The 19,882-nt window shown below is 47.6% G+C and overlaps 9 protein-coding genes across 9 annotated transcripts; 4 read left to right on the forward strand and 5 right to left on the reverse strand.

Annotated features, from left to right (window-relative positions):
• Positions 1 to 106: 106 nt before the first annotated feature.
• DEU56DRAFT_706501 (uncharacterized protein) lies at positions 107 to 696 on the reverse strand (the record flags this gene model as incomplete). Its single annotated transcript, XM_041347418.1, has 2 exons — positions 107 to 463; positions 517 to 696. Coding segments are annotated over 2 exons (537 nt in total), but the record flags the coding sequence as incomplete, so codon positions are not given.
• Positions 697 to 4,786: 4,090 nt separating this feature from the next.
• DEU56DRAFT_842127 (uncharacterized protein) lies at positions 4,787 to 5,625 on the reverse strand (the record flags this gene model as incomplete). Its single annotated transcript, XM_041355028.1, has 3 exons — positions 5,452 to 5,625; positions 5,123 to 5,255; positions 4,787 to 5,056 (listed from the first exon to the last, which is right to left on the reverse strand). Coding segments are annotated over exons 1-3 (292 nt in total), but the record flags the coding sequence as incomplete, so codon positions are not given.
• Positions 5,626 to 6,234: 609 nt separating this feature from the next.
• Positions 6,235 to 6,923, reverse strand: DEU56DRAFT_190589 (uncharacterized protein). Its single transcript, XM_041344989.1, has 5 exons — positions 6,728 to 6,923; positions 6,568 to 6,669; positions 6,443 to 6,519; positions 6,337 to 6,377; positions 6,235 to 6,272 (listed from the first exon to the last, which is right to left on the reverse strand). Exons 1-4 carry the CDS (start codon positions 6,772 to 6,774, stop codon positions 6,337 to 6,339), a joined length of 267 nt encoding a protein of 88 aa, XP_041201363.1. The 5' UTR covers positions 6,775 to 6,923; the 3' UTR covers positions 6,235 to 6,272.
• A 25-nt stretch (positions 6,924 to 6,948) lies between these two features.
• Positions 6,949 to 7,454, reverse strand: DEU56DRAFT_919647 (uncharacterized protein; the record flags this gene model as incomplete). The annotated part of the gene is made up of 3 exons (XM_041358301.1): positions 6,949 to 7,296; positions 7,347 to 7,361; positions 7,413 to 7,454. The coding sequence occupies 3 exons, from the start codon at positions 7,452 to 7,454 to the stop codon at positions 6,949 to 6,951; spliced, it is 405 nt and encodes a 134-aa protein (XP_041201364.1).
• A 933-nt stretch (positions 7,455 to 8,387) lies between these two features.
• DEU56DRAFT_842148 (uncharacterized protein) lies at positions 8,388 to 9,386 on the forward strand. Its single transcript, XM_041355029.1, has 9 exons — positions 8,388 to 8,457; positions 8,530 to 8,687; positions 8,752 to 8,784; positions 8,842 to 8,861; positions 8,921 to 8,935; positions 8,991 to 9,029; positions 9,086 to 9,187; positions 9,238 to 9,266; positions 9,334 to 9,386. The coding sequence occupies exons 2-7, from the start codon at positions 8,570 to 8,572 to the stop codon at positions 9,167 to 9,169; spliced, it is 309 nt and encodes a 102-aa protein (XP_041201365.1). The 5' UTR covers positions 8,388 to 8,457; positions 8,530 to 8,569; the 3' UTR covers positions 9,170 to 9,187; positions 9,238 to 9,266; positions 9,334 to 9,386.
• Positions 9,254 to 10,560, forward strand: DEU56DRAFT_190671 (uncharacterized protein). Its single transcript, XM_041344990.1, has 6 exons — positions 9,254 to 9,385; positions 9,443 to 9,502; positions 9,558 to 9,692; positions 9,751 to 9,982; positions 10,041 to 10,092; positions 10,148 to 10,560. The coding sequence occupies exons 2-6, from the start codon at positions 9,493 to 9,495 to the stop codon at positions 10,349 to 10,351; spliced, it is 633 nt and encodes a 210-aa protein (XP_041201366.1). The 5' UTR covers positions 9,254 to 9,385; positions 9,443 to 9,492; the 3' UTR covers positions 10,352 to 10,560.
• Positions 10,561 to 11,759: 1,199 nt separating this feature from the next.
• DEU56DRAFT_749051 (uncharacterized protein) lies at positions 11,760 to 14,053 on the reverse strand (the record flags this gene model as incomplete). Its single annotated transcript, XM_041349402.1, has 12 exons — positions 11,760 to 11,822; positions 11,875 to 11,892; positions 11,964 to 12,076; positions 12,142 to 12,283; positions 12,477 to 12,588; positions 12,660 to 12,814; positions 12,928 to 13,056; positions 13,211 to 13,259; positions 13,367 to 13,529; positions 13,615 to 13,782; positions 13,852 to 13,865; positions 13,896 to 14,053. Coding segments are annotated over 12 exons (1,284 nt in total), but the record flags the coding sequence as incomplete, so codon positions are not given.
• A 918-nt stretch (positions 14,054 to 14,971) lies between these two features.
• DEU56DRAFT_985179 (uncharacterized protein) lies at positions 14,972 to 16,529 on the forward strand (the record flags this gene model as incomplete). Its single annotated transcript, XM_041360046.1, has 8 exons — positions 14,972 to 15,165; positions 15,228 to 15,294; positions 15,994 to 16,022; positions 16,084 to 16,106; positions 16,165 to 16,221; positions 16,266 to 16,323; positions 16,378 to 16,432; positions 16,489 to 16,529. The coding sequence occupies exons 1-8, from the start codon at positions 15,058 to 15,060 to the stop codon at positions 16,527 to 16,529; spliced, it is 438 nt and encodes a 145-aa protein (XP_041201368.1). The 5' UTR covers positions 14,972 to 15,057.
• Positions 16,530 to 18,161: 1,632 nt separating this feature from the next.
• On the forward strand, positions 18,162 to 18,984 carry DEU56DRAFT_905396 (uncharacterized protein; the record flags this gene model as incomplete). The annotated part of the gene is made up of 3 exons (XM_041356714.1): positions 18,162 to 18,577; positions 18,626 to 18,811; positions 18,865 to 18,984. The coding sequence occupies exons 1-3, from the start codon at positions 18,476 to 18,478 to the stop codon at positions 18,982 to 18,984; spliced, it is 408 nt and encodes a 135-aa protein (XP_041201369.1). The 5' UTR covers positions 18,162 to 18,475.
• Positions 18,985 to 19,882: the final 898 nt, after the last annotated feature.

Consider the following 19,882-nt stretch of genomic DNA (forward strand, 5'->3'; position numbering starts at 1 on the left):
GAGGCAGTTCACGAGCTTTGCTAGTACTCGCTACTGGCTGTGCTGGAGCGGGCATACTCTCTCGTCCCTTCCCTTTGTCGCTCATCACCTTTGATTTTCCTTTACCTTTTTTTGTCCCAGTTTCCTTCTTCTTCGCCTCCATCTCCTCAATTTTCACACGCTTCTTCGACGCAATCAGTCTCTTCTGTTCCTTGACTCGCTTCTGGCCCGCCATCATCTCCTCAGGATCCTTCGGATCTCCCCATGCGCGCCCATTATCCAGGATATAACTAGGTGAGTCGTACTTCTTGTTTTCTTCTTGTGCGAGCCACTCTGCTGATATCATCCATCGGCGCGCTCGATTTTCGATTTTCTTGGCGGCCAAGATAGGAAGCTCTTTCGGATCGCCTTTAACACGAACGGTGAAGCGAGGAGGTGGGTTTGGGTCTATCGCTTCATCCACTGCAGCCAAGAATTTCACCATCTTGAATTTGTTTGGGCGTGAGTGTCAATTTTGCTGGGTGTTATTGGACTTACAATATCACTCCGATATGTTCCAGCATGGGAAACGAAACGTCCGGTCTTCTGTCCCTGCGCATCGACCTCGTCTTCATCTTGGGACATCAACGATTCCGTAAGTGCTGTGCGATACTTCTCATCTCCAAACTCTGACCCTTCGGGCAGGTTCTCAAATTTTCGGATACGAACTTCAAGTTTCTATAGTATACAGGTCAGTTATGATATTTATAATATCAATATGATGACTCACGCCTCTTGCACGACTCTGTAATTTAGACCGTGAAGGTTTTGCGACTGTTACGGCCGACTCAGACACGGGAGCGTTGTTGACTGTACCTGCCATTGCAGTCGTGTTCACACCGGTATGGCTGCGCTTTTTTTTCTGTAATTCTTGATATTTCTTGACGACGCGTTCATGCAGATCCTCTTCACTTATGTCACGGAGAGCGGGACCGCTGCCAGCGCAAACGGTAGCACCATGCTGACGAATGTAAGCAATGACCCGCAGGATATTGGCGTGATTGTCAGAATGCTGATGAGATTCTGTCCAGCGGAACCGCATCAAACGATCGTGGGTGGCAGGATCAATCGGCCAGTTGTCGTCGTCACTCGGGTATGGAGGAAGAACATCAGCAGTGAGCTTGGCGATTCCCATCAGCATCTGAAAAACGATCCGAACAACTGCCTGCAAATGGTGTAGTATACTGGTTAGTACTGCGGTGTTCCCTTTTAATTCTACTGATCTGCGAACCTTTAGACCATTATCTCCAAACGCGAGGGCGCTTTTTTCGATCTTCTCGACATCTCTCTCAAACTCTTCATCACTCTCAGCGCCGGCTGCTTCTCCTCCATCAACGCGACTCTCGATACTTGCGACCATACTGGCAACTTTCTGCTCGAACGACTCCTCCAAGCTCCTTATCTCGGCTTTCATCTCATTCCTCACGGCTTCGACACGCTGAGCACATCTCATCTCCAGTGCGCGGACTTCCTGTGCGTGTTGCAGTTCCTGATTCTCCGCAAGATCTAGTCGACGGTTGATAGTTGCCATCTGGCTTAAGACTTGCGAAACTTTCAACTTTTGAGACCCGCCATTGGTTTCTGTCGAGGCACTTGGACCTACACTCCCAGAAACGCTGGCAGAGAGTCTGGGATCGACGACGGGAAGGACTGAAGATGGGCGCTCGAACTCAGGACAGCGGGAAGGCACTAGTGTCGTGGCTGGAGCAGATACTGGACGACCACCTGGCATTCCTCCAGGACCGCGACCACCTGGGTACATACTATGTGCCTCCACACCATGTGCACCAACCATTCCGCCATATGGATGGCCTGCTGGCACGGCTGGAGGACCGTACGAAAGAGGGGTCGGAAAGTTGAAGTTGTATTCGGGGCTTGACTGCATGGGATGTTGTGGGGGCGTTTGACGTGTCGTTGCTCTCAATCAGCCTGTCCGCCTTATCATCAATGTCTCCTGTATCATTCTTCTATATTATTGAGCTCGCTGCATTGGATCCCGAAGCGCTGTGCATGTTTTCAAGCTATGTCGAAGCGTGATTATAGCCTGCGGTGAATGTATCTATGTAAGGAAATTCTGCGTAAATTGTACGGAAAATGTAAGGCAAACATGTCTTAGATTCCAGGCAAAGTCTGTAACTTCTGGCAAATTGCCCGACGAGAAGATCTAACAGAAAACATCGTGATATTTTCGTGAATTTTCACACTTTACCCACATTTTACCTACATGGTATTTCGTGTGTTTGTGCTGTGATTCTTCCATCAGGGAAACCTTCCCGTCCTAACTTAGATACAAATATACACAATAGCATCTAAGTCAGATAACTTATCACAAGTTAGAGGTAGATGTACATAAACACGATAATGTTCATAGCTTACAAAAAATTATTGCGAGTTTATAGTAATAATTATCCCACGAATTTCAAATTTAATGTTTCAAGACTCTCAACTTTCAAGTAAACCTTGTCCGCCCAATTACCTCAGATCTACAATGGAAACAAAACGATCGAATCATCATCAGCAATCACGCAAATATTCAATTGCAACGTTCAGCGCTCAGCGCTCAGCTCCACCATCAATATATCCAGAAGCTCTGCACATCTGCTACGCATAGCCTCGGTGTGAGCATTCCCTAAGTAACCTTGATACTTAGCTCACCCGCGCCCGGTACATGTGGCACTCATAACCACCGCGGCAGGTCACCGCATTATGATCATGTTTTGGAAAGATCACTCATGGCCACGCCGAAGTAGGCATTAACTTAGACATTCCTACCAGTCTGTCTCTTCATTGTCTGATGCTGTAAATGTCACGCTGACCCTTGCACATCCACCATCATCATGGTCCGTTCTCTGTCACTACACGGCTCAGATACAATGAAGGTCTGCGGTTGGTCTATCTTAATACATAGCTGATGTTTCATAATTACTGAAACTGATGCAGAGCTTCTCACACTACTATCTCCGAAACAGCCTCATCTCTATAAAAGTGCTGGATGGTGGTGGGTCTGCACGAACTCCATACGTCCCATCCCGATATGACCTACATCGTCTCAAATGATCCCTCTTGGTGGTCGGTTATCAGCGGTCTCCGTTTTGCTAGCTATTTTGCAGGTCCGTAAAAGCAAGTGGGATCACGATGTTGACACCTCACTATCATCGACTATGGTTTCGCAGTTGCGTCTACTGTCTCGGTGGTATACGATTGGGGTGAGCGAGATAATGCTTTCCGAGGGAATTACTCAAACATGTATACGGTATTCAAGTATTAACATTCGCACAAGAGGTAGGTTGATCTCATGACCCGCGCAGCCATCTCACGATGCTCTAACAGTTCGAACTCATCTGGGTGAGCAAAGTATTATATCGGAAGCAAACAGGATAATGTGGTTGACTCTGTGCAGAGGCGACGCTGGTCCTTCATGACCATTCTTTATGTTTCTGTACGTTGTGTTATGAGCGCAGTTGATATTTTATGCTAACTTCAACATATGCTAGGTACGCTACATCGGGATACTGTATTCTCTGTACGTTTCCAAAGGTAACAACTTGATACCGCACTGTACTAATATATACCATATGTCACAATCAGCGCGTTCACAATATGTATGTGTCCCCAAATACGCTCTGTTAATTTATTCTAACTGGCAGCATGTAGGGTTGCTCCCATTCCCGATGCCAGATCAAGTGGGTATTCGGCACAGACGCCTGACATTATTATTCCCATTCAACCACTAACTGCATTCCTACACAGACGTGAGTGACAATCTTAAAAGTTTGATGTTTCTACAGCACAATGGCCACGACAGCTGTAAGTCCATTCTAAGCATTGAGTCCATCAGTACACATCTGACACTAGATTGTTCAGGCAACATCCTTTATTTCATAGTGGCATGGGCGCCGATCGTCATCGATGCCGCACTAGGCCGTGAGCTCACCTCCGTACCGTACTGATACTGACTTGACTAAAATATCATACAAGTCATCATCATGACTCGGCTACATGCCATGTATGGGCGATCCAACAAGATGCTCATCTTTCTCGCCGCATTCTTGCTGGTTGCCACGATCGCCGCCGCAGTTGTGACGTTCATGGGAAACTTGGGTTATTCAGGGGGTGAGCTTTAATTATTCATGACAGCTTTGAGCGCACGAGACTCATGGACAACGATCAGGGGAGGCCGTGCTCTCTGGTTACCATGTCTGCGATTGCCATCTTGACACAAACTCATTGGAACTGACTGACGACATGATCATACCCACCGCTATATGGGAAATTTCCGCCTTTTGTCTTGCAGTCCGGATTGTTATAAAACGCTTCCATGAACTGCGACAATCTCAATCACAGAGCAGATCGGCCATCGGGGACTGTCTCACAGTGTTAATACAAAGTCACGCGTTGTACTTTCTAGCGTGAGCTCGGTGGTCCGTATCTTGTTATCTCGTTCTTCTGAAGTTCTGCATATGCTAGCTTCGTTGCCGTGGCTTTCTTCGCTCTTGGCGCATTGTCTCCTTATATCATGGTGCGCTGACCTGCGACTAGCATCTGCATCTGACCAATCCTGATCACGTCTACAGTATACATATACTTTGGGAATAGGTGTTTATGGCGGCTTTTTCACCCTTTTACTGGGACTCCAGATGTGTGTTCTGGGACCACGTCTCATCCTCAGCGTTCGTGAATATGACGCGAAGCTCGTGGCCATGTTTGACGAGGCAACACACATGACACCCATTGCTTTCCAGACTGGTGGAGATGTATTGACTGGCGGAGATGTATTGACTGGCGGAGATGTGTAGCACCGAAAACAATCCCAGCCCAAGTGACCAACACAGGGTACTGGGCACCGTGTATGTGTATATTTTATGTTTTATTGTGGCATTTAAAGATAGGTGATTTAGAGGATACATCCCGGCATTTACTTGGTGTTCCGGAAGATAAAATTATATCTGGGCAATATCATGTTATATTACTGGTAGAACTAGCTGCCTCGCACCATCCTTGTCGCCCGATCGTGCCAGCAGCCTTCCGTGCTCAAAATCTACGAGACAAGCAGATTAGAAAAGTCGACAAATTCTCAACGAACGACAAAGCAAAACTCGCTCACGGGCATGATGCACGACATAAGAGTCCAATTCGATGGCAGGTCCGTACTCAAAGACGGCATGGAATGCACTCCCCGAGTACGCGCGTGCGTCCTGTGGTGAGAAGGAGATTTTCTCGAGCTCAGCACCCTGGTCCTAGATGACGTGCATAAATGAGGGTATTAACAGGTATGTAGAGAATTGTCGGAAGACGAGGTGACGGGCAGGGAGCTTGTTGCTCCTCAGGAAAACGATCCTCAAAATTATCTGCACCTCCTAGAGCGAGAAAAGTCCAAGTGCCCGAACACGCTATTCCCAACGGAAAAAGGAAACACGAAAAGCACAAACGCACTGGATTCACCACAAACTGCCAACACACCCCCTCCACAAACCGTGAAAGACAGACGTCAGCCCAGTACACACTACGTGACTCCACCATCTGATTTCTCAACCCCACTCGCCTTCCCACTGCCCACCCCACCACCACCACCACTCTCACTCCCTTGCGACGAAAGCACCAACCCCAATTCCCCCAAACACCAACAACAACAGGAAACGCCTCTCTCGCAATAACTTCCCTAGGCGCATGGAAGATCGCGTGGAATACGTAGGCGGGCACTAGGGCTTAGAGGAGAATTTTGTCGGATTGGGATAGGTATTTACGGGCTCTGCAGGCGACGAATTTCTGTGTGTTTAGTTAGTGTTGGGTTCCGGGTGGAGATGGAGATGGGTGGACGGATGGAAGGAAGGGACGGGGGAAGCATGCAAGAAGCAAGTAAATTTAAACGAAATACACACCTCGACAGGAAAACTCTTCCCCGCGACTTTCTGCCTCAGCCCTTGGACATACACCGTCAACTTCTTCGCTTCTGCATGCTTGCCGAGCGTAGGTAGGCACGTCGCTTCGACGTATGTATATGTTGCCTTGGACCACTAGGTGCACTGAGATGATAATGAGAGATTGAGGGATGAAGAGTAGAGAGGTCGAGGGATTGTAAGGAAAGAAACCGAGAGATATCGACACACGAAAGAAAAAATGATAAGCGAAAATGAACCAAAAGAAGGAAACAGAAACTCACCATAGCCTTGCCTCCAAGCTTTACCCACCACGATCTGATTTCCGCGACTCTGCGGAAAACCACGCATCAGTATCTTTGAAACACATGCATATACCTAGCAGGTAGTAGTTCTGGGTGAGTAATAGCATATGCTGCGTCGACCGTCTCGATCTATTGACCTAGTTGGTGGTATATGGAGATGGTGGTACGCATGTTGAATCTGAGTGTATGCGATCGTACTAAGATATCAGTGAAAGAAAAAGGGAGAAAGAACGAAGTACGCACACCTCCCTGATGAATGCCAGCCAAGAACCTTCACGCATTGAATAAGACCATATCCAGTCGCAAAGTACAATCTCTGTCTGCAGTGATCTCAGCTTCTGAGGTGGGAGTGAAGAAGACGGTAGTACTTGTCTGGATCGCTTTCGTGCATGCGAGATTGAAGGAATTCGTGGAGGGCCCAATGGAAACCTGAGATGTCGTCGAGGGAGTTTGTAGGGTCGTAGGGATTGCTGACGGATAGGGTTGAGTTGAACGTAGTGGTGTGGGCGAAGAGGGCTTGCTGCGTACGGGCGTCTAGGGTATTTCAGGGACTGGTGCAGGGGGCGTCCCTTCATTGGACGATGATGAAGCCACGACTGGGAGGTTGAGAGGTGATGCAAATTACCGAACTTGAGAATGCCATTCACGCGAATGCCGTTGTCGAGGCCCTTGGCGCGGATATGCACGCTTGGGTTGCTGTTCCGTTATGCATTGCTTGTGCACCTCTCAATCTTCTGGTAGAGCTTCAATTAGGGAAGAACACGAAGTAGACTGGAGATATGATGGAAGAGAGTAATTTTGCGCTTGTAAGTGGCAGATAGTGTCGCATTGTCGACCTCACTATCCACTTGAGCTTCTGGAAAGCTAGGAGTAAAATTAAGCAACCGATTTTCGAGTAGGATGTGCTTGGTAGGCAGATCGACGCGCGAGAGAGAGGAGTCATGTGCAAGGTGGACCAAGACTTGATTAGCGGTGAGGTCTGGGGCAGCAATCAGTACCTGGAGTTTGGACTGTGGTGGCGCAGGTGTAGTAGGTACTACTTTGGATATATGCAGATGGACCCTGGAGCAGTCAGAGTCTGTGGTTCTGAGGTCATACTAGAAAGAGGTCAGCTCAAGCCTCAGTCTAGGAGACCAGACGGAGTTACCACCCATTCGTCAACCTTTGATCCGAGTCGAAACTTTACCTCGGAAGTGACCCAAGCATTTCAGACGACGAGACAAAGCTGGTCGGATTTCTGTATGGCATTTGACATGGTATGAGATATGGTATTGGATTCGCATAGAGAAGTTTGAAATGGGTAGTAGAAGAAAGAAACGCACCCTGGTCCTTCAGCAGCGTCGGTAATGAAATGGCTGTGACCGAGGCCGCTTCGGGAATGTATCAGAGATCATGCACATGGTTTCCTGTAATTGCAGTGCGCGGGTTAACTTGATCATGTTATCTGGGAAGCTGACGCAGGGCTCATGATAACCAATGCTCCTTGTTGTGCACTGACATGTTGAATCATTGATATTTTAGTGCGTGCTGGGCACGACACGCGTGGGGGCGATCAAATGCCGAGGCTTGGCCGATCGGGCTCAATTCGGTTAATTTAAAATTTTCCCCAGTACTACTCCGCAAACTCGTCGAGTCGTTGTTGTCGATGAGTCTCAAATCAACCCCGTCCGCCCAATAACCTCAGAGACCCGTCAACAGGCAACTAAGGCATGTCTAGGAAGGAAGGAAAAAGGCGATAACGGACACAAAAACGCACCTCGACACGATCGAATCCTGAGTTTTCCTTGATTCTGCGGAAAATCAGCATCGGCGATCGCACAACTATCCAGCTCCTCCATCAATCTGTTCAGAAGCTCTGCGCATCTGCGACGCATAGCCTTGATGTGAGAATTCCGTGACTGGTCTTGCAAACTGAGCCCACCCAAGCCCGGTACATCACTGCTGTGATCAGATGATGTCTGGGGAAGATAATCAATGGCCACGCCAACGTAGGTATTAACTCTGGCATTCCTACCAGTCTGTCTGATGTTGCAAATATCACTCTGGCCCTTGCACATTCATCATCACAGTGGTCCGTTCTCTGTCACTACACGGCTCAGATATAATGAAGTCCTGCGGTTGGTGTATGTTCATCGATAGCTAACGTTGTGTGATTACTGATGGAACTGATCCAAAATCCCCCAAACAGCAAGTTTCATCGCGAATAGATTTTTCGGTATTCAAATATTCCACGGATTTCAGACGTAAGTTACATCAAAGTTCTTCGAACGACGGCTTCTCACTACTATTCCCTTTCTACTTTCTGTGATCAATAAAGGTTGTGATTCAAGGCATAGCCACTGTCCAGCCTGATCATTATAAAAGCGCTGGATGGTGGTAGGTCTGTACGAACTCCATACGCCCCATCCTGATATGACCATCATCGTCTCAAATGATCCTGCTTGGTGGCCGTTCCTCAGTTCTTCTCAGTTTACTAGCTATTTTGTAGGTTTGTGAAGAGCAAGTCTGATGATGATGTTGACTTCTCACTATCATTGACTGTGGTTTCGCAGTTGCATCTGCTGTTGTGGTGGGATACGATTGGGGTGAACGAGATAATACTTTCGGAGTGGATCATTGATATGTTTACCACAGTATTCAAGCATTAACATTCGCACAAGAGGTAAGTCGATGTTTAAGTTATGACCTGTGCAGCAATCTCACATAAGAATGCTCCAACAGTTCGAACTCATCTGGGTGAGCAGAGTCCCATATTAGAAGCAAACAGGACAATGCGGCTGACTCGGGGCAGAGGCAACGCTGGTCCTTCATGACCATTCTGTATATTTGTGTACGTTTATTTCATGAGCGTAGTTGACATCTTGTGCTGACTTCAACATATGCTAGGTCCGCTCCATTGGAATGATATATTCTCTGTATGTTTCCAAGGCTAACGCATTGACACCGCACTGTACTGATAAACCATATTAATCAGCACCTATGTACTACGTATGTATCCCCAAATACACTGTTCGTTGATTCTGACTGGCAGCATGCAGTCCTTATCCCAGTCCCGGTGGCAGACGTAGTGGGTATTTGGCAGCGACATCTGACATTCTCATTCTCATTCAACTACTAACTGCATTCCTACACAGGGGTGAGTAACAATCTCAGACAGCTTGATAGTTAGACATGACTGCAACAGCTGTAAGTTCATTTGAAACATTGAGTCGATCAATGCACATCTGACACTGGGTTTTCCAGGCAACATCATTTATTTCATAACAACATGGATACCTGTCGTCGTCAATGCCATGCTGGGCGGTGAGCTCACTTGCCGTACCTCACTGATGCTGACTTGATTGATATATTATGCAAGTTATCATGATGACTCGGATACACGCCATGTATGGGCGATCCAGCAAGATGCTCATCTTTCTTGCTGCACTCTTGCTAGTTTCCACGATTTCCACTGGAGTTGTGGCGATAATTGGAAACCTGGGTTATTCAGGGGGTAAGCTTTCATTATTGTTGACAGACTTGAGCACATGGGACTCATGGAAAAATACCAGGGGAGGGCGTGCTTTCTGGTCACCATATCTGTCTTCACAGTTTTGACACAAACGAGTTGGATCTGAATTTGTGCACGATGGTACCCACTGCAATATGGGAGATCCTTGCCTTTTTTTTTGCAGTCCGGATTGTTATAAAACACCTCCGTGAACTGCGACAATCGCAGAGTGGATCGACCATTGGAGACTGTTTCACGGTGCTAATGCAAAGTCACGTGTTGTACTTTCTAGCGTGAGCTCAGTTATTTGTATGCCGTTGTCTTGTTTCGCTGAAGTTCCGCATATGCTAGCTTTGTTGTCACGGCTTGCTTTTTTCTTGGACAACTGTCTCCGAATATCCCGGTGCGCTGACCTGCGACTGGCATCTGCATCTGACCACTCCTGATCATGTCTACAGTTCACATCTACTTTGGGAGGTGATGTGTATACTGGCATTCTCTACATTTCCCAGGTGTTCCAGATGTGTGTGCTGGGACCACGTCTGATCCTCAGCGTTCGTGAATATAGCGCCAAGCTCGTGGCCAGGTCCGACGGGGGGACACACATGACGTCGATTGCTTTCCAGGCTGGTGCAGATGCGTTGACTGGCGGAGATGTGTAGCACTGGAAACCGGCCAAGTGATTAACCCTGGATAGTGGGCAGGGGACATGTGTATATTTGATTTGAGTTTCGTTGTGGTATTTAAGGATAGGCGATTTGGAGGATATGTGTAGGAACTCGTCCCCATATTTATTTCGTGTTCCGGAGGATAAAATTATGTCTGGGCAATGTCATATTACATTACTACTGGAACTACCTGTCAACTCAAGCATGCACGGAGTTTACGGACGTCTCGCAATCATTCAACGAATACGGGTTTGTGTTTCTGCTCTACTGGCATATGATGGATCAAATGCGTGGGCTTCGCAATGTGCGAGTTGTGGTCGTAAACGGATGCCGTCTGGGAAACACTGGGATAGTACCAGCGTCGAAGTCATGAAAACACGAAAAACGCACCTCGACAAGAATATTCTTCCCTGAGGTTCTCTGCCTCATCGTTCAGTCCTTGTATGCACGCGCTCCATCGACTTCTGCGTATTTTCCCAGCATGGCATCCTGCTTCATCGTATGAGTATGTCGTTTTGGACCGCTAAACATTAAGATCTTTGTGCAAATATGACAGGAAAAAGTACCTAGAAGCATTTGGACCTGCAGCGGGTTCGCTGTGTCATCCAGACCTAAAAAGCGAATTCAATATGTCACAGTATGGACTGTCAACTGCCAGCACATGATATCATCAGCATTCTCGCCATCTTTCAACGCTGCACATGCTTTGCTTTCATATAAGCTGGCAGTGCCGGTATCAAAACTGCCGCGTTTTAGTCGTCCCGGTCACTTCCACTTCAGCCTTTCGAAGTCGAAGGTGCTCGGATTGATTTCCATTGCGATCGACATCATGGATTGCCATCTAAGAAATCTGCAATGGGAGTGGAAATGTTGTACACGGCCGCTAAAGCAGTCCCTGTTATTTGGGCGGCTCCGCACCGTATGGAGCCGTGTAGTAGAAGTTCCCATGATTCTTCCGGAGTGCCTGTGGGTATGAAATGAGTCGATACGATGTGACACAAAATGTATCGCACATACCAGCAGGAGGAAGGGCGTCCGATGGTATGTCTGTCATGTTTGATCAATGTTTCATAGAATCAGACAAGATGCGGAAGATTCAAACTGGACCATAGCATTCAAAATGTCCCTTATTTGACCGACAGCACAAGGGTCCCCCTGAGTATACTATGTCAACTCGTAAAACGTTCATATGCATCAAGATCGCCCAGCTCAGCCAGAGATCTAGACGCAACTCCCACAAGCCCCCCCAGGCCCAAACCAACAATATGTATGTAGGTATGCAGGTATCACCCAATTGCAAGTAAGCAAAACCACCACGCGCGGATAGAAAGAAGGACAGCACGTATCGATAGATATACGAATAGATATGACGTGAAACTGAATCCGTCAGTATGCACGGGTATCACAACAGGCGGTTCTGATCTAATGCTTCTAGCGCTGCATTCGTCCTTATGTGAAGTGCGTTCTGCAACAATCAAGTCAGCCTCGTTCGTTCTGCTCCAGGACACGTTTCGTACCTCTAAACTGTATTTACTCTGAAAAGGAATCCGTCAGTGATGAGATCGACAAATATTGACGAATCCAAAGCAGCAGTCAGTCGACGTACCTTTCGTCCAGCAGCGTTCACCTCAAGCGGCTTTCCAGACATCACAAGATTAAACTGAGTCCTTGCGCCATCCTTGTCGCCTGATCTCGCTAGCAATCTTCCGTACTCAAAATCTACGAAAAAAGCAAATCAGAAAGTTGGCAAATTCATAATGAACAACGGAGCTAAACACACTCACGCGCAAAATACACGATATAGTGGTCCAACTCAACGTCAGGTCCGTGCTCAAAGACAGCAAGGAATGCACCTTCCGAGTACGCGCGCGCGTCCTCTGGTGAGAACGGGATTTTTTCGTCAGGCTCGAGCTCAGCGTCCGGGTCCTAGATGGACGTGCGTCAGTGAGAGTATTGAACGGTCGCGAAGAATTGTTGGAAGACGAGGTGACGGGTGAGAGCTTGTTACTCATCACGAAAACGATCCTCGAGATCATCAGGACCTCCTAGAGCAAGAAAGAGCCAGTGCCCAAACACGCTAATCCCAACGAAAAAGCCCGACACAAAAACACATACGCACCGGATATGCCACAAACCGCCAACATACGCCCTCCAAAAACCGTGCAAGACAGACATCATCCCAATACCCACTCCGCGACTCCAGCTTCTTATGATTTCCTTTCTTAACCGCACTCGCCTTCCCACTACCCATCCCACTACCACCACTCTCACTCCCTTGCGACGAAAGCACCGACCCCAACACCCCCAAGCACCACCAACAGCAGGAATCATCTCCCTCACAATAACCTCCCTAGGCGCATGGGCGATCGCGTGGAATACGTAGGCGAGCTCTAGGGCTGGGAGAAGGAGTTTGTCGGATTGGGAGAGGTATTTGCGGGCTTTGCAGGCGACGGATTTCTGTGTTTGGTTAGCGTTAGGTTTTTGGATGGGTTGGAGGTTGGTTTGGGGATGGAAGGGAGGGGGGAAGCATGCAGGAAGCAAGTAGATGAAAGCGAAAAACACATCTCGACAGGAATACTCTTCCCTGCGATTTTCTCCCTCAGCCCTTGGACACGCTCCATCAACTTCTTCGCTTGTGCGTGCTCGATGAGCGTGGCTAGGCATGCTGCCTCGCCGTATGTGTATATTGCTTTAGACCACTTGATACACCGAACTGACAATACGAGATTGAGGGATGGGGAGTAGAGAGGTCAAGGAATTGGGCAGAAAGAGATCGAGAGATAGAGGGGAAAGATCGACGCACGAAGACAATCATAAGCGAAAACAAACCAAAAGAAGGGCAGGGAAGCTCACCATAGCCTCGCCTCCAAGCTTCCCCCACCACGACCTGCTTTCTGCGACTCTGCATAAAAGAACCCATCAGTATCCTTGAAACGCACGCATATACCTACACAAAAACCAAACCCCACACAGCACAAAACCAGCGAAACACACAGAGCTGAAACGTACCTCCAAAGCCCCAAACAAGCAACGGCACTCTCCCACCACGAAATGTGATGCAAATTCCTGTACTGTATCTGAGCTTGTGCAGCGCGTGCGTAGTAGGCGAGGGCTTTTGAGGGTTGGGAACGGACGAGGGCGAGACGGCCTGCACCGAACAGGAAGAAGACGCCTGTTTTAGTATTGGTGGAGCGAGAGAGTGAAGCAGCGAAGGTACATCAGACAACGCAGCGAAACAACACAAAATGCACACGCACCATTCGGATACCTCTTCAAATTCCACTCCAACACCCTCGCAGCCTTACGCACATCCACTCCTTCAAATGTAAACGCAGAGAGAACAAGGTGGAATATAAGTAGTGACATATCACAGATCGCACGTCGGACGCCTTCTGCGTCTGTTAAATTCATGTTAGCGTTTTGGACTTTGTACAGACATTATGGGCTCCATCTAACAATTCGAAAACGCTATTTGAAGAACCATAATACAAAACACGACCACTCACCTCTCTCGACCACCCGCCCATTTGCACCTCACCCCCCAGCCCTCTCCAACAACTCTAATCCAAACTTCCTATCGCCCTTGTACCCAAACAGCTCCATCAGCGGGAGGAGCTTTCCAGGCATCATACTGAGCACAAGGTGGGACATGCCGAGGCCTAGGTATACCCCGGAGCGGAAATGGGGGTCTAGGGAGGTATGGGTGCATGGATGGTGGGGTGGGAGATGATGGGAGCGGGGATGTGAGTTCGTCTGTAGATGTGAGCTTGGGGGAAGCAGGAGAAGGAGAAGGGGACGTACGTAGAAGGTATGACGGAGGAAGACCGGGTTATCATTATCATCTGCTCAGCGGGTAGTAGATATCATGCAAGACCAATCGGGCGATCGGGATTTTCACATAGGCATATGAGCCTTGTGGAAATACTTTTCAAGATTGAGATGTTTTTATTGTGGACCAGAGGTGCGTCTGGTTGAAGTTGCGCCTGCAGTCAGTGAAAATTTCGGCGTGACCAATGGCTGCAATTGGTCAAGAGAGTGAGGCTATTATTAGACTTCAATTTGCTATACTTGGACGTTCAACTCAAACGTCACTGACATGAACTCATTCTCGAATGCCATTTGTCGTCGAAAGCCCATCAGTGAATTTATCTGCCCGCGTTTCTCCAACAAATTGTCCTGTCTCGCAGTTCCGCCTGCCCGCTACCCCGTCGATTTCACTGGTCCCCACATGCTATTTTCTTTCCATCAGGTCTATGTTTACGCTCTCGTCTGTCCATGATTCACCGCAAAAGTGTCCTGTTTCGGATTTCAACCTACCCATTGGTGTGCCATCGACGAATCACTCAGGATGATGAATCTCGATGTTGTCATGCAAGCAGACCTGATAACATATACATATAACATACACTACCAGTGCCTATACAGTGCGTATTGTCTAAACCGCTTCTTCTTTCTCATTCTAACTTGACATCTCAGCGTTTCTAGCTACATTCTGGGTAGGATTGTCCATATCCATTCCCGTCCGCCGTTAAATTCGCTTATCCAGACATGATTATGCTTATTCAGTCCACGAAGAGGTAATCCACCTGTGCCGTGATACGCCTTGGCTTTGATATTGATGCTAATACATTGTTCACAATGGAAATTCCTGCTTCGGTTGCGCTGGACAAGGATAAAAAACCTTTTTATTGTTATACGACATGTCCCTTCTTTTCTCATCTCCACGAACCTATTATACTGTGCCGTATCCCAATAATGGACCGACATATTGTGCTTCTGTGACCTTCAGCTCGAACGAGACCCCCACGGTATGTGGACGTGCAGCAGACCTACTCACTGACACATGTCGCTTACTGCGTGACTTTGCCAGAAATGCCGGATATACGCATTGGTTGCTATAAAATCTATCGTGCTCGAGTGCTTTGCCAGGTTGGAAAGTAAGTACTGGCGCCGAGACCTTGCAGATACTGCTGCGGCAACTGCCATGAACTCATGGGTTGTTCATCCATCGGCGTCACGGCGTTCAGAATATTGTCCTGAACCTCTCTCAGAGTCAAGGGGTGTTTCTCATCCCGACTGCAAGCTTCAGCTCTCATTTTCCCACTCAGATACAATCCGAAATAGCTTCTGCTCTACGATCAATCCCCGCACATGCCATAAAGCTCCTGCTACGATGGCACCAGCATTTATGTTTTTAGAACATGGAGCATGTGCTGGAGTGTTCTTCTGATGGGTACCTATGTGTTAGTGAGTAGTATAACGGAATACCGAGGTACGCTGCTTATGGACGACAGATTACCACCCGACGTGCTCGAACAAATGTAATATTCAGCTGACGACGTCGCAGCAGCCACGAGTTTGCGGTACTTAGTGGTGCTTTATTTCCTAATACGAGGGTGAGATCATGACAGATATACCATGTGCTGCCACCAGTATCTATACAGTGCGTACTGTTAGGATTTGCTTCTTCTTCGTCCTCACTTGTCAGTTCAGCGGCTCTGGCTACATTCTTGGTAGGTTTGGAATGTACTTGTTCTGTGATACTCGGTTTTGACATCGATGATATGGTATTTAAAGTGGACATCCCTGTTTCGGTCGTGCCATATAAAAGTATGAATTGACATGCTGTATTTCAGTGAACTTCGCCCCGGACGAGAACCTCGATGTATGTGAACGTATCACTGCCAAAAAACGACGCTTACTGAATGCCTTCGTTAACAATGCAGGATATCGCTCGCTATTTACTCATGTGCGTGCACGGTACATGCTACATGCACGTCACCAAGCGCTGCTCTTCCCTCACACAGGTCTCGGAGTGATATCCCCGACTTGCTCTCAATGTATCTCTCCTTCTCCCGCGACATGTACGTGATCCTGATCCAATTTATTCAGTCTTGTTCATCCTCAGAAAGCATGCGCTTTTGAACAGCAATATAATCGTGCTCGTGGCCATGTTGTCAACCCTTGTGAGTCCCAAACGCCCTCACCACACCCAAACTTATGGCTGATGAATCGGTCAGGCCATCTTCATAGAATCCCTTTGCATTTGGCTTACAGGTATTGCCACGTCTCATAGTTCGCGCTCTCACCTTCCCCAGTACTATTTGAATATATTCACACCACTTTCACAGTTATTGTTCGTGTTTCAACTGGGTATGTCGCCAGGAATTAACTCATAGGAATACATCGAGTCAGGAAGAATTTGACGGGTATAAGTAATTGTGACAGCGAGCATTGTTCACCAGATGACTTTTGACGAAAATGGATATGAATACTGATACCTGTACACTGTTGCGAGTCTCTTATCGACGATTATGATACTGCGGCCACGTCTGAAATATTTCGCAATCGTCCAGTTGAATGGGCTCGTCTTGTTCGTATACCTTCTCTGGCGTCCGCCGGAGGATCACCGAGACACCGCAGAACCTCGCATGATCCATAGCCGACGGGCATACAGTTGACAATTCAAAATGTGTACTGATGGATTTACATTGGTCGTTCTGCCTAAAGTTATCGATAAGTCGGCCATGATCACGGGACACAGCGGGCACTTGCACTTGCCAAAACGTGATGTTGGCGAACCCATTGTCCAACCCTGTCCTATTCTTGAACGTCATTGAATTTCTCGTGAATACATCAAATCCGTCTAAAGTCGGGTCAAGATTCTCCACTTTCTGTTCGCCCCGCGACTCAGCCAACGTGTTCTTAATCACCTTCGATGCCTCTAGACATCAATGAGACTGCTCACCATCATGCGGGTTGCACGGCATCAAACTAGCTCCACTGGAAATGATGGTGTTGACAATCAAATGCGTGCAGCCCGTACGTAGCAAACGTGACATGTTCGCCTGCTGAACAATTTTTGAGAGAGAAGTTACAAGATATGCTTGTTTTACCTGTTAAGCTGAGATACACGATAAACACGGGATCAAATTCACTAGATTTGGATTGAATCAGTGTGTGCGATTTGCGCCATCCTCTATAAATTAAACATAGACATTAACCATGCCAGAGGCGTTCGTGCTCCTGGCCAACAGTAAGAGAGACTTGTTTGCAGCTTGAAGGGCAACAACGAATTCTTCACCGTCAGGCATGACAGAATAATCACTATAATCATCGCCATGCAGCGTGTCTTTAAGAACGCTATCAAGATGATTATGAAGCGCTGTGTAGAAGCGCTCTTGACTGGAATACGAACAGACCAGGACGTCAAGAGCTGTGGTCCAATCCAATTTACAACACACCTTTTTCAGCGCCCGAAATCACAGACTTGACCATAGTGGCCTGATGTTAAATTTCAAGGACCGCGCTGAGTGTCCGAATCAGCGTACAATGTGTTCATGTACTGTTGATTAAACCCAAGTAATTATACATATGCGCGTTTTGACTGCTGTGACCTTTCTAGCACCCAGTGATTGAGTTCAGCGAGGGCACATTCTATCAGAAAAGTGAAAAAAAGGAAACATAGGTTAGGTCTAGACGAACCAAAACACGGAAGTGGAGATACCATCCATCAAACCTCTTCTCAAGTTGATGTCACCGAGTAGTCGAAAAAGCTGAGCAAGAAAGGGATGAGAACGTGCGCGGGGACAATGAATTGTACTTAGAAAAAAAAGTCACCAGTTGCAATGATACTGGTGAGTGTTGTGTCCAGTTCACTCGTGGAACAGAGAAAAATATGTACCCACTGCTGATGTGATCTCTTCATCATCGATGCATATGCATCATCTGCTGGCTGCTTCTTGATTACATAAGCAATGTTTCTGCAAAGTCCTTTGCGTGTATTGGCGTGCCCACGTCCATATGATAATCTGGCTAACTCGTGTTTAAAACAAGTGTTCAACTGCTCTCAGCGTCAAAGTACCAGATACAACATAGTGCACGATGATCAACCCTTGTCCCTCCCCACTATCCGCATCCATATATCATTGGCTAATCTCCACCATGCATCAATTTAACCCAGCCAATCGATAATGGGCGCTTCCAACACCCAAGTTCGTCGTTTATGTAAATATCCTGTGCGAACAGCCGCCTGTCCATTCTGCGTGCCCTAAACCACCTTCCTCGTTCCTTCTACACCAAGCAAACTCATACTCACTTGTCTTTCCAACTTCCTCGATGACTCATGAAGACAATATTCCTCGGAAGAAACACGGGTGGCTGAAGAAAAGTCGTTCCGACCCTCATTTGGAGGAGAGAGGCAGGGAGCCAGCCAATGATGTGTGTACTTTCGTATTCACAACTATGTATCGCTTCTAATCGTTACAGACGTTTCCTCTCTCGCCCTCGAGGAATGAATCTCGTGGACGATCCCCGGGAAGATTTCGCAAGTTCTTCGCCAAGGTGCCCAACCCCTTCCAACGAAGCGCTCGAAGCGCTCGACAGTCTCCCAACCCTCAAACCACCGCTGCAACCTCCGGCGCACAACATATCCCACCCATTCAGATAACCCAGGTATGTGTAATCTCAACTCTGTGCATATCCGTGTGCGATGATTGATACTGCAGGATCCTTCACCACTCATCACTCCCACTCCCGAGCCGAATATTGAGCTGTCCCCAAATCCAAGGACCGCAGACGTAAGTTCAACCAATGTAGTTGGGAATATTCTTTCGATTAAGTTCTAACGTCCATGATATCAGGCTGAACATCTCGACCCGAAGTCTGTGAACGAAAAAATCACTAGCGCCACCACAGGTCTCGCAGGCATCGGTCTTGTCCCACCAATCATCCAAGATACATCTTCAGCACCCGACCAATTACAACCTGTTTCCGGTGTGATCAGCACAGTCTCCGTGTTGCTTGGACCCTTGAAGGTCTTCAACACCATTGCCAAAGAACTTGCTGATGTACGATCTTCTATCTCTGTTTCGTACGTGACTGACTTTCTTACGTAGGTGCATCCCTACGTAAAGGTAGCATTGAGTATCTTGACTTGCGCGTCCAAGGTGGGTTTTGCTATATCATTACCTTCGCAGATTAACCAGGCTTTTCGTGACAGATGATCATCGATCAGGCGAACCGTGATGATGCTGTTCTTGGTCTCCTCAAGAAGATCTCAGACGTCTATACTTTATTAACGGAACGAGATGGATTGGCTAGGATTGCGTCTATGCTAGAGATATGCGGAAAGATTGCGCGACAGACGCTGGAGTGTGCCGACTTCATTGTATATTACTCGGAGATGACGAATTTCTGTAAGTCATTCCCACCGTATTGTCGCCCAAGACTTAATCTCTCTGTATAGGGCGAAGACTTGGCAAGCACGTCTTGAAACAAACAGAGGCCGCGATCCAAAGCTACAACGATGTTCTCGACGATCTCATGCAACAGTTACGAGATCAAATGGCTCTCACCACTGTTGAGACTGTCCACCGTATCGGTAAGAATACCTTTCAGTTCTTTTTGAGCCCTCTCTGAAATCTGATACCGATAATTCAGCTGAGGACCTGGATGTTAACGGCATGGAATATGTGCCTGGTGCTGGACGGAATACCTCCAAGAATTGTCTCCCAGGCACTCGGG

Source organism: Suillus clintonianus (genome assembly GCF_016758775.1).
Source record: "Suillus clintonianus strain FC179 chromosome Unknown DEU56scaffold_175, whole genome shotgun sequence".
NCBI classification, from domain to species: Eukaryota; Fungi; Basidiomycota; class Agaricomycetes; order Boletales; family Suillaceae; genus Suillus; species Suillus clintonianus.